The sequence below is a fragment of the Mesocricetus auratus genome, unplaced genomic scaffold (genome assembly GCF_017639785.1).
Source record: "Mesocricetus auratus isolate SY011 unplaced genomic scaffold, BCM_Maur_2.0 Super-Scaffold_100022, whole genome shotgun sequence".
In the NCBI taxonomy this organism is placed as follows: Eukaryota; Metazoa; Chordata; class Mammalia; order Rodentia; family Cricetidae; genus Mesocricetus; species Mesocricetus auratus.
Window position 1 is genome coordinate 4,503,560 of NW_024429203.1, and position 12,729 is coordinate 4,516,288.

The following is a 12,729-nucleotide window of genomic DNA, read 5'->3' on the forward strand; positions in this document are numbered from 1 at the left end:
ATGCTAAGTCATGAATGTGGCATCTATATCCCCCCTCCAAGGTTCAGGAACACATGAAACAGGAAGGGGCACAAAGAATGTAAGAGATAGAGGGAAGGTACAATAGGCAACTCTTCTTCGGGACCTAGAAAGGCTGCTGCACTCAACTCTTGGCAGCTGTGATCACTGATAAAACCCACCAAGACTGGGGCCATCATTTGTCATGGAGTGGGGAGGAAGGACACACAGAGCCCACCTCTCCCTTGTTACTTATAGGTGATGAATAATTCTGAGAGGAAAGGATTCCTGAGACTCCACTCATCCCTGAAGGTGTCTAGGCAGTTAATAGGCTGGCAGAGGGGGGTGCTTCAGTCTTCAGTCTCTGGTAAACTGCTCCTGCAATCAAGTCCTCACCCACACTCCTATGAACCTGTCAACAACCCTATATAAACACACACATACACACACCATAAAAGTAGAGGGGGACTTTGGGAATAGAAAGGATATCAGTGAGAGTGGGAGGGGGAAAGTGACCCAAACATATTTATATATGAAATTGTTATAGGGATGCCCATCATATAGAACTGCTGTATGCTGATAAAAATGTAAGCATTGGAGCCCCATCTTAGATCAGCCAAGTTAGAAACTTCTGTGACAGGAAGGGCCATTTCCAGCCTTCCAAGCACTTCTGTGGAAGGAAGGGTCATTTCCAGATTCCCAGGAACTTCTGATAGCCGCTACTAGCTTGAGAATTATCATATCAGAAAACGATTCTCCACAAATGTCAGAACCAAAGCGCCAAAGTGTTAGGAAGTCAGTTCTAGATGAGTGAATACAATTAAACTGCCTTCCCTCCAAACAAGATAAACAGTAAAGTACAAATATATGAATTATAATTTGAGGAATCTTTTATACCAAATTGTCTGTGGTATAATGAATGTATGGGAAAAGCTGTCAGCAACCCTGTAATTATACCAACACATATGTCCCTTGCTGAAAAGGACAATGGAACATGTGTGGTTTTGACCAAATACATAATAAAATGTTGGACGATTCTAGCACCTATCATCAGCAATGGGCCCTGTGGTGACTGTCCTCCTTCTTTCAATGAGGACTGCAAGATGATGCAGGCCAGTTCATGGTCATCTGACTACACATGAAATGTACACGTTCACAGTCAGGGCACAAAGGAAAACAGCGATAAAGAAAACACTTTGTACATTTTTCATGTGTTTTTTATTTAACATATATAGTACATGTAAACAAGGGCAGAAAATTCAAAAAAATACAATTCTTCTATGCAGTTATCACTTTATTTCGGACACATCCTTTTATTTTTCTCCTTGATGCTATTGGTCTACTTTAACAGCACATATTTTCTGCCAGGCATTTTAGAGGCTTATCTTTTTATGGAAGTATTACCCAGCTCTTTTTAAATGCCACAATAATAACTATTTCAATCTCCTCCTGTCTTTCCTTACTTTTCTCACACTAAAGCAAAAATATTTGTAAATGCTAAAAATATGCAAAATACTTAGCTTTAATGCTGCATTGTCAGCTACACAGAATCTATTACTGCTCCATGTTGCCTTAAAAGTGTTTATGTTGAAGAGCACCGGCTGCTACTACATGTGCTGGAGGCTAAATATGCAGTGGACCCCCACGGCCTCTGTTCCAAGCTGACTTGCCTAAAATACAAGCAGGGGTTGCTGGTGGAGTTACATTAAGAAATACTGTTACAAAAGGTTGCTGCAAAAACTAATTTAGACTACTTTTAATGTTTCCCAGCATGTGAACTGGCTCCGACAGTATTTTAATGTTTTGTTTCTCTGTACAGAATTTCCAATCATTACACATGAACTTATTATGAAGGGAGTTGTTAGAGGGTAAGGATAGAAAAGAACTTTAAAAAGGTGATTTTAAAAAATCCTAACTGCTGTATACACACACCAGCCATATAGGGCTGCAGAATGAGTGCAGGCGAGCAGGGCGAGCATGCCATGCTCACACCCATGCCCACTCTCTCTCTCTACCTCAGGAGCCCTCTTTCCATTTCCTTGAATTACTGCACCATCACCAAATACTCCTAACCCACCTATTTCCAGCTGCTTCCCTATTTTCTGAGTTGGTAAAAACGTATGAAATAAAACTGTCTGACTGTGTGAGGAAGCACAGTCAGCGTGCAACACTGGGAATGACAGTCCCTGGGCAGCTCCAGGGAGGGGGACCCTGGGAGGTGAGGCTGGCTCTGAGGACACTGAGGCCACACTCCTCAGTCTCACGTGCTGTCTTTGCAGGTGACCAGTAGGAGCAAGCTAGTGCTTCCCCCAGACAAGCTTGTCCTTGGACTCTGGTAAGAAGGCAGAAAGAGAAGAGCTCTTCTGTGCTGCCAGGAGTGGGCACCGGAAACCATCCCTGAGGACTCAGGTCTCAAGGACAATCCACACTGAGGTTAATCAGCCTGTGGTTAATAAAGAGAAGACTGTAATTAAATGTGTAGTCAGCCATGGTCACAATTTGCTTAGAATTTAAAACCTGAAAACCATTTCTTACAACACAGAAGATCCATGGTTTTGAAGAATCTCATTTCACACAAATTAACTTCTAAGAAACAAAATTTGTGTAAGAAATTCAAATCATGTTTGGAAAATTTTCAGAAAACAAAAAAAAAACAAAAAAGGGAAGAAAATATGGGGAAGACTGAACATACTCATTCTTCATACTGACTTTTTATAGGCAAAATTATAATAAAGGCTTAAGGCTTTGTCTCATGAAAGACAGGCAATTTTGAAAGCAAAATAGAAAAACTCTATTCATTTATCATTATTCATTTACATTTTGAAATAAAAGTTAGTTATGTTTTATTTTATCTTAATAGTAAAAAAATTATCATATACTACAGTCTATCATATGCTATGTCTCTCTACATATTAGGCTCCAGATGTATCATATTTGGGGTTGTCCAAAATAGCTTTTCTTAAAATTGTAATTAATCATGAAAATTTTTAAATGGATTAAAAATATTAAAATATAATATTTGATTAATACTAAAAATGAGAAAAATACATTTACTAATTTTTTAATCAAGAATAAACACTTGTATCAACCTAAAGACAAGATAGCATTTATTTGAAAAAAATAGTCTGTGGCGATAGACAGAGTGCCTTATGGCTGGGAGCTAAAGGGGCTGTTCCTCCCATCATATCCAGGGATTGGTAATGACAGGCACGAAACACTTTATTCACCTTTATTCACAAGAGCCATACAGAACAAAAAGAGCACCCAGAAGTGAGAGAAGAAGTGACCCACAGGCCGACTACTCCTGGACTAAGAGCTGAGACGGGCTGATAAAACTGGGGTACAGAATCACCCAAGTGTCCAAAGATAAGACCAGGAGGTAAATAAGATGTGAGGTTGGGTAGCAGGCACTGCACTGAAAAACAGGCCCTCAACAGTTTAGAAGGAACTATGTTTTCATATAATCTTTGTCATGATCCATGATGTATTTCTACACAGATGGCTTTGTTCACTGTAACACAAATATTTTAATGAAGTACAGGCATATACTCATTTGCATAGCAAATTTTAACAGGTGCACTGAAACAGTAACTAATTGATCTGGTGTAAGTCATTTTTACAATCAGAATGACAAATTGACCAAATAAAATGTTTTCCAATTGAAAACAGTTACTTTAAAAGACTTTTAAAGGTTTTGCAATCTGAGTTAAAATGATACACGACTTAGTTGCAAAGCAGTAAAGCCATTACTGATGCGGTCTCTGTAGCCGGTGCATGCCGCAGTCATTCTTTGATAACTTCTAGGACTTTGTAAACACTGTTCTGGAACACTGTAGTAAAGTGAGGCTTGGAATCCTTCACCAAGATGTTACACAAAGGTGTCTTCCCAGCATTAGCTGGATCTTCTACATCCCAGATTTCAGGCATGCTGCAACCAGGCCTAAAAGAGTAAATGCACATGTTAAAATCCATGGATGTTCTCCATCTGCAGACAGCACAGCACACTGCCTACGCACTTCATCTCAGTTCAGCTCTCCTACTTACATTATATATATTTTTTAATCTCATAATGGTTACCTTTATTTTTGTAAGCTGCTATAGCTCCTCTCTAGGAAAGGGAAACACAGCAACAGGGTATATGAGGACAGACCTACAGAATTCATGTGCTAGGGACTAGTTTAGACAGCTCAGAGACCTGGTAAGCTCTGCTTCTGCTACTTGTCAGGAATGTTTTGTTATAGTTACTTTCTCTTAGTTGGTTCCCACTGTGTAAGGGGAACGATGCCCATACGCTGGTTTGCCACTCAGAATGTGCAGATTGAGGGCAGTTAAATAACTACAACCCCAGGCTCAACACACATTAGTTTTAAAGGCGAGGTGTATTCATTATACTCTAAAATGAGGCAGTTCAAAAGAAAGTCTTATTATGATTGTATGCCAGGGGCACAGCAAAGAAACAGCAGTACAACCACTCCATGGTATGGTTAAGGCTTTACTTGTAGGTAGAAGAGGAAACTATCCAGAGTCCAGAACAGAGAGAAAGAGAAGCAGACTGGTCATGGCCAGGGCTGGCTGCAAGAGGGGCATGGATAGCAGAGAAACAACAGTGATAAGACAGCTGCAGAGCTGGACGCAGCACGTAAGAGCAGGGGCTGGGGCCGAGGGCCGGGGCGTGGCTTTGAAAGGTAGAGCTGGTAAGAAGCACAGCATAGTGAGGGAGCCTGCAGGCCCAGCATGGGCTTTGATAGGCAGCCACATGTGCAAGTCAACAGGCCATATGTCCCTTCTGACAGAGGAAATGAGTCCTTCTGGCAGATGGAAACCAGCTCCACAAGTTCCTGAAGAATGCTGGCCTTTTAAAGCACCAGGAATTCTCCCATAGACCAGTTTGAGCTCATTTCTGGATATATAGGCTGCGTGAGATCTTAGCTAAATGAATAATCAAATCTCAAGTACATTTTTTTTTCTTAGAATCAGGGTGTCATCATGTAACCTGGGATAGCATTAAACACGTAACTCTCCTGCATCAGAGTCCCAAGGTTTAGAACTACAGGATTATTAGGATGACATATGTGCTACTATGTCCACCCGATGATATATCTTCTAAATAACAATATAAGTAGCTGGGCATAGTGGCACACACCTTTAATCCCAGTATTTGGAAGGCAGAGGCAGACAGATCTCTGTGAGTTCAAGGCTAGCCTGGTCTACATACTGAGCTCCAGGACAGCCAGTGCTACACATATAGACCCTGTCTCAAAAACAAAAACAAAGCCAAGCCTGGGATAAATAAGATTATCAAGTTATATTTGCCTACATAAGTCACGCAAATCCTTTTAGCATTTTAAACAAGATCAGATTTATGGGCACAGCCGCTATGTTCTCATGCAGTTCTTCTATCCTTATTTGCTGTGGAAGAGCTGAAGAAAAAGAAAAGTGGGTGCTGGGGGCACAGGACTATAATCCCACCTTCCTCTGAGGCTGAAGCACGAACACCTCAAGTTCAAGGTCAGCCTGAGCAAGCGACTGATATGATATAGAGAAAATGGACAAAGTGCTGCTTGAATAGCATGCATGAGGCCCTACATTCAATCCCCAGTATAAACAAAAAGAAAATGAAGAAGAGAAAAATTAAAATTATAGAAAGCTGACCATGGCGATTTTGTCATAGTTACCTTTTTTTCCTTCTTTTTTTAATGAGAAGAAAATATTTTAGGAATTCCAAGTTCCATTTATTCTTATCCTTTGTGACTACCGGGCCCAACATTCACCACTTGGCAGGTGCATACATTATCCCTGAATATCATTTCTCAGAGCACTGTTTATAAACATCAGCATCTAACTATCCTGCTGGAGATTTAACCCATGTTCCCAGTCACATACAATATAGTCAGGGCAGTTCTGGTTGCTTTCAGAAAACTGGGGATAGTATGAGACTCACAACAGTACAACTTGACTAGTTTCTGTATCTTAGTACACAGAGCCATTTGCAACTCTTCATGGCTCTTCAGTTCTGATCTATGCATTACTGAAGGAATCTCAGGGGTGTACACTTTGGTCACTTCCCACTTTGCTGACATAAACCAACACCATACTTGCCTATCTCCCTTTTGTAACTGAAATGTTCATTGTGTCCAAGACATAATCAGATTAACTACCAGACAGCCTGACAGTGACAGTTCCTACATAGAGGTCCCAGTGCAGCTTTTTGAATAGCCTCATTAACATCAGATGCTACAGAGCGTAACACCAAGAACAGTGGTTCTCAATCTGTGGACAACCTTATGGGGATTATTGAATGACAGTTTTACGGGGTCACCTAAGACCATTGGAAAATACAGACATTTGTATTACAATTCATACTAGTAGCAAAGTTACAGTTATGGAGAAGCAACAAAAACAATTCTATGGTTGGGGGTCACCACAACATGAGGAACTATACTAAAGGGTTACAGCATTAGGAAGGTTGAGAGCTACTGACCTAGAATAGTAAGGCTGGGCTTTTGGTTTCCACCCTGAAAGTTCTCACACACATCAAGGCTGAACTGCTACCACACTTGGGGTGGTAGAGAAAATGACAACTTAGAATTCAAAACCTACAGAGCTCAACATGCTAAAGAAAACGGCAAGGATCTGCCTAGTGAGCCCCGTCTGCCTCTGTCCCACCTGCTACTGGCATGCTGCAAGTCTCCCCCAGTGGCCAGCACCATCTGAGGTATGTATTTTAACTTTATTCAAATTCTGTTGCTAGAATTAAGGAAAGTTTTCTTTCAAATGTAAAAGGTTATAAAAACTTACCCACAATTACCTATTTAAAAATGGGTATATTAGTTTAAGGCAATATATACATGCATAGCACTATTTAAAAGTATATTTCTATAATGAGTAAAAAGGTCTAATTGAAATAATTTTGTACAGGGTATTGACTCATATTTTCTTAAATGTTCTATTTTATATATATCGTATTTTGTACTATTAATAGAACTCTTACTATGGTCTGAACTAACTTTTCACTCTTAGGATTATAGAACAGTAACTGTACAAAACACTCACTTGGATCTTCTTATGCACCATGACTCTTCTAGGATGTAGTAATTCACTTTTAATTTCATCAATTCCTTCTTCACTTCTTCGGCTGCTTTTCGGCTATACATTGAATATACGATTTTTGTTCTGGCTCTTTAAGAGAAGCGGGCAAAAAATGTTTCAAGATTAAAAAGGCTACAATCAACATTATTTGGAAGCAAGCTCACTCCCGGGAAGGAAGGAGTGCAGACACCTTGGAGGAGTTTGCAAGGGGGCGAGTGAGATTGCAACTGGAAGGCAGACATTGCCCAGCGGTTCTGAAGAAAGGGCTTGGCTCTAATGCAAGCCCACATTTCCAAACTTAGTCTTCTCTTTGTGCACTTTCTTTTGCTTTTGATCATCAAGCAGCCCTGATTGCAGACAGGGCTAAGAGCAAACACACCAGCACTGCTGGAAAGGTGCAATGGCTCAGCCCGTGGGCTCCCCACTTGACTTCTGGATTTAAGACAACCTCATCCTCTACGGAACTGCTTTGGAAATTAAGTCTACTGAAATTGATTTTTATGAAGGGGTGTTGGATTTTGTCAAAGGCTTTTTCAGCATCTAGTGAGATGAACTACCTTATATGCCATCCTAGAGCCTTCATCCAGCAGCTGATGGAAGCAGAAGCAGACACACACAGCTAAACACTGAACTGAACTCCTGGAACCCAGTGACAGAGATGGAGGTGTGATGAGCAAAGGGATCAAGACCAGACTGATAAAACTCACAGAAATATCTGACCTGAACAAGGGGGAGCTCATGGACCCCAGACTGATAGCTGGGAAACCAGCATAGAACTGTTCAGACCCCCTGAAAGAGAGTGTCAGTTTGGAGGTCTGATTAATCTATGGGGCCTCAGGTAGTGGATCAGTATTTATCCCTGGCATACAAACGGACTTTTGGAGCCCATTCCACATAGAAGGATACTCTCTCAGCCTAGACATACAGGGGAGGGCCTAGGCCCTGCTCCAAATGATATGACAGACTTTGAAGATCCCCCATGGAAGACCTCACCCTCCCTGGGGAGCAGAAAGGGGATGGGATAGGGTGTTAGTGGTGGGCAGGGGAGGATGGAAGGGAGAGGGAACTGGGATTGACATGTAAAACAAGCTTGTTTCTAATTTAAATAAAAAAATAGAAAAAAGGATTTGATTTTTAATGAAAAAAGCTTTTTATTTATAAAACATATACCCATCATTATGCAGAACAACATACTAATAGTATTTATCTGATCATTTGGGAAATAATAGCTTTATCTCCTCTAGAAAGTGCATTGATATTGAATCTTCACCTCTTCTGAGAGAACACAAGGCATTGTTTATGGGCAAAACAAGTCTTATGCCGTCAAAAAAAAAATCTAAGCTCAGTACAGCAAACAATTTCATAAAAGCAGAGCAGAAATCCCACTAAATGACTCTTCCAATTGACTCCTCAGGTTTCAAGAAAGAAGCCTGTTAGGAGGAGGCTTCATAAAAAGCTTAAACCAGAGTACAGGACAACTGGGGATAATGTCTTGGACAACTGGTAGGATATCTTTTCTCTTTCTGCTGCATAACAAACAGCACAGAGATCACAGCTTTACTGCACCACTGAGCCCCAACAGTTTTGTTTCTAGCCCAGCCATCTTATTGCAGTGTCTCCTTCTTTCTCCATGGGTGACTCTGAAATAACCCCTCTGACCGACCCTTCTGGGAACACTCTGCTTTTCTGGGTTTCCCACTCAATATCTGCATGGTCACATGTCCTTTTCCCATGCACCCGTGTACTAACCTCAGACCTGCATCTTCATAATGTGGGTGGTTCACCACTGGCCGGAGAGCAGAGAGCTTCACACTTGCCATGGTGGGCATGGCGCCGGCAAACACTGCATCTGGAAGCAATGGCATGGTCTCAGGAACAAGCTGGGCAAGTGTCTGCAGGGCTTTCCTTTAGGACAGCCCAGTTATTTCACAGGTAACAGAGCTGGCTGAGGCCCAGGAAGGTTCACAGGTTAAAGATTCAATGGCAGTAGCGAACCAGGAGGCTGGCAGTGCAGATCTGCAGCCAGGTTTGGGCAACAGGTCACCAGCACTCATCACTTTCCCTTTCCTTTTCTAGTATCTTGGAGAGTAGTACCCAACTGCCTACGAAAGTTTCACAGTATCAAGCAGCTCTGAAAAATACTTTAAGAGTCAACCACTTCCTACTGGGACAATAAGTTTCCATGGGAACAAATGGATTAAACCGCATGTCACCAAGTAAGAGGGAATGGGAAGGCTAATATTGACATTCTATTAAGGAAGGAAACAACAAGATAATGTTAAATGTAGCATCTACAACTTTGGAAAACGTTTACAAGTTTAAATTTATGAAAATAGCAAAATAAATGACTAAGGTTTATAAAGCATCCCCTACAAGTCAGTTGTCAGTAGTGACACCTCCTTTAAAACCCAGTAGGATTTTGTGGTAACATAAAATTATGGAGGAAAAAACAATCCTAACTAGATAAAAAGTAACAGGGCGTTCTTGTTGTTTTTACCTGGTTTTGTGCTGTATCTGATCCATTCTATGAGTTCTTCTTGTGGTAAATTACTGAACTCCCCTACAATATTCCACTGGGTTTGTAGGTTTGCTGAACCTTGAATTGACATTGCTGCTAACACAGCAAAAACAACAGCACCAGGATGCACTTTGCCGAAGAGCCAGCCAAACAGCTGAAATCAAAATACAAACATGGTCACTGTTAGTGCAAAGCAGTGAGCTCCTTAAGAAAAGCATCCTGAGGAAAAACTCAACCTTCGGGAGGTGTCAGAGGTCAGGAGACAACTTAATGACAACTTCTGTGGAGTCAGTTCTGTCCTTCACCGTTTGTGCCTTCCAGGGACTGAGCTCAGGTCACTGCTGGCATCGATACCTTTACCCACTGAGTCATCTTGCTGGCCCCGTAAACAGTCCTTCAACAACGACCTTCAGCATCAAAACTATTCTAACCAAGAGGGACACAGTCTCAGAAGCAGTGCAGGAAGAGCCTGGTCACGGCTGCATTTACGGAGTCCAGCCAAAAGAAAGATGAGAGCCCGTTTATAAGTGGGTTCAAGACAGGCTAGGGACACAGCTCACTGGTAGCGCACTTGCCTGTGAGCCTAGGTTTGATCTCCAGTACCACAGTGAGCACGTTTAACCCGGCACAGAGTCCTACGTTTGTAATATGGTGCAGAGGCTGCTACCTGTCCCCTCAGTGGGATTTGCCACCAGCTTCCTTTCCTGTGGCCACCCTGCCTAAAGGGATGGAAATGAGGGAGCTGGGGCCTCTGTAAACAGTTCGCACATGGTGACAGGAGCCTGGAGCCCACATAAGCAGCCCACACTTCAGGACAGCACTGTCCCCCTGTTCTCTTCCTCGGGCATCCCCTGCCTGACTGGGAGCTGGACTTCAAGCTTCTGGGGAACATACACATTTTGATTTTTTTCAAGCTGGTGCTTTGTAAACGTATAGAGAACCAGGGAAGAGCTTCAGGGGTCTGGAATTACAGAACCCTGTTGGCCAGCACTACCTTAGGACCACCGGGTAGCTAAGGCTGGGTTAGAACTCACTGGCACCGCCAAATTACCTGTCTGGAACAGATCAAGGATGCCATAACACACATGTGTGGTGTCAGGAAGAGTTTCAGTCTCATGATCAGAACCCCGAGGGCCGTGTATGCTAACAGCTGCAGAGCATGGTAGACCAACTGAAGGGAGGGAAGACATGAAGAATATTCTGTTAATCTGGACACGCAGAAATGATTTCGTAAATGATTCTTTCTACATAATATTTTTATTAACGCTTTAAGAATTTCAAATGAGGCATTATAAACACAATCATTCCCACATCTTCCCTAGCTTCTCTCAGAGTCATATCCCAAACTCTTTACACCCTATTATTTTTGTGTCCTCTTTAAAAAACACAAACAATAGCAACAACCCCGAGTCCAATTTGTGCTGCTCATACTTACACACGTCCTCCCCTCCCTCTCTTCTTCTCCCTCTCCCTTCCCTACTTCCCTCCCTCGCCCACCTTCTCATGGGTTTGAGACCGTTCACTGGAGCACTGTGGACCTCTCAGGGGCCACATTTTTAAAGGAAACTGATCCTCCCCCTTAGAAGCCATCAACTGTCAACAGCTCCTCAGCTGGGGTGAAGGCTCACAAGCTTCCCCCCTCATTGCTAGACTGCAGACAGGCTTCTGTAGGTGACCACAGCTGCCATGAGTCATGGTGCAGCAGGCCTGTCATGTGTCACCACAGCTGCTGTGTGTTCGTGAGTGTGACAGTCCTGCCGTGTCCAGAAGTTGCTCCAGTCCTCCCTGGCCCCTGACTCTTACATTCCCTGCTCCTACCCTTGCCCCTGGTTCTTAGATCCCTCCCCCCTTCCCATTGGCTTTTACAGCCCCTTAACCCTCATCTTCTGAGGGCCCTGGCTTGGTAGGTGGAAAGGGCCATACAGATATCACATGTATGGCTAAGCACAATACTGATACTTACTCTGCACTCTGATGAGAACTGAGACCTGCCTCAATCTACAGGCAAGAGAAGCTGTTAAAATGTACTGTCGGGCTGCACTGTTTTAATAGTCTCAATTTAGAGAGCTACTGAGGGAAGCATTCGCCTGCAGCGAACAGAGCCTGATTTCTGCATCTACCTTGTTTTTGCCTTCAGACCAAGGCACAGAAGTGGTCAGGGGAATGAAGGTCACTGCCTGTCAACCACAGTGCTGGCCAGTGTGGAAGCTGGCTGATCTCAGGAAGGTTGGAACGGAAGTGCGCCACACCTCTGAAGCTGGGTGAGGAAAAATGTGGCATTCCATGCGCAAGGATGCCTCACATACCTGCCTCCCAGGGCTCCAGAAACTGCTATTACTGTAGACTCTTACAGACCAAAAGTGTTTATCATTTCAGCAAAAGAGTCACCCAATCAGCTTGTAACTTTCCCACAAAAAAAGTACACACCAAAGGATTCTGAAGATAAATTATTGATAAATGCCAATAAACCTAGTCACCAGGACTACAAAACAAAGTCCAAAGATATATAAAAACATTGAAGTCTTAGTAATGCTGGATATTTACCTCTCCATGATCAAGTTGGTGTTTTCTGAAATGAAAAAAACAAAAACAAAACAAAATTGATTGATTTCTGAGGCACTAACTTGTGCCATTATCTACAAATGTGAGCTTTTAACAACTTTTACAGTATCCCCCCAACCCCAACACATATAAGTAAACCAAAATAACTAAAAGTTTCATCCCAATACTAGTGTACAACCATTTAAGACAGTTTATTTTAAAATTGGCAATGTGTGTCTGACTAGGTACACAATTACTATGCCAATAATCATACAGTGTACACAACAGCTCCCTCAAGGCATGACGTGAAGGAGTCTGAGGCCTTCATAGCCATGCATCCGCTTTGTCCTCTAGTGAACCCTGAGCTCTATGAACTTCTACTGCAATAGAGATGACAGGGCCACATAAGCCACACACCCAGTCTTCTCAGCACCAGGGTTTCACATCAGAGCAGGCATAACATCTGCCCTTGGCTTTGCTTGAATGCTCTCCTTTCTTAATTTTTATTTTATTTTATTTTTTCCTAGATATGTGCTTAGAAGCTGAGAAGTCCCACCCTTGTCTTTCCCTGCTCACCATCAAAC

At 42.4% G+C, this 12,729-nt stretch overlaps 1 protein-coding gene across 3 annotated transcripts in view; it reads right to left on the reverse strand.

The window, feature by feature from the left end:
* Positions 1–1,196: 1,196 nt before the first annotated feature.
* Positions 1,197–12,729, reverse strand: part of Dpy19l1 (dpy-19 like C-mannosyltransferase 1) — a 93,975-nt gene continuing 82,442 nt past the window's right edge. For 2 of the 3 annotated variants that reach the window (XM_021232073.2, XM_013119363.3), the window contains 6 exons: positions 12,149–12,173; positions 10,656–10,775; positions 9,584–9,758; positions 8,836–8,935; positions 7,051–7,176; positions 1,197–3,937 (listed from right to left, as the gene is read on the reverse strand). In XM_021232073.2, the coding sequence (XP_021087732.1) occupies positions 3,781–3,937; positions 7,051–7,176; positions 8,836–8,935; positions 9,584–9,758; positions 10,656–10,775; positions 12,149–12,173 (703 nt within the window). In that variant the 3' untranslated portion in view covers positions 1,197–3,780. The remainder of the gene's footprint in view (positions 3,938–7,050; positions 7,177–8,835; positions 8,936–9,583; positions 9,759–10,655; positions 10,776–12,148; positions 12,174–12,729) is intronic. The other variant, XM_021232072.2, reaches the window with a different exon arrangement.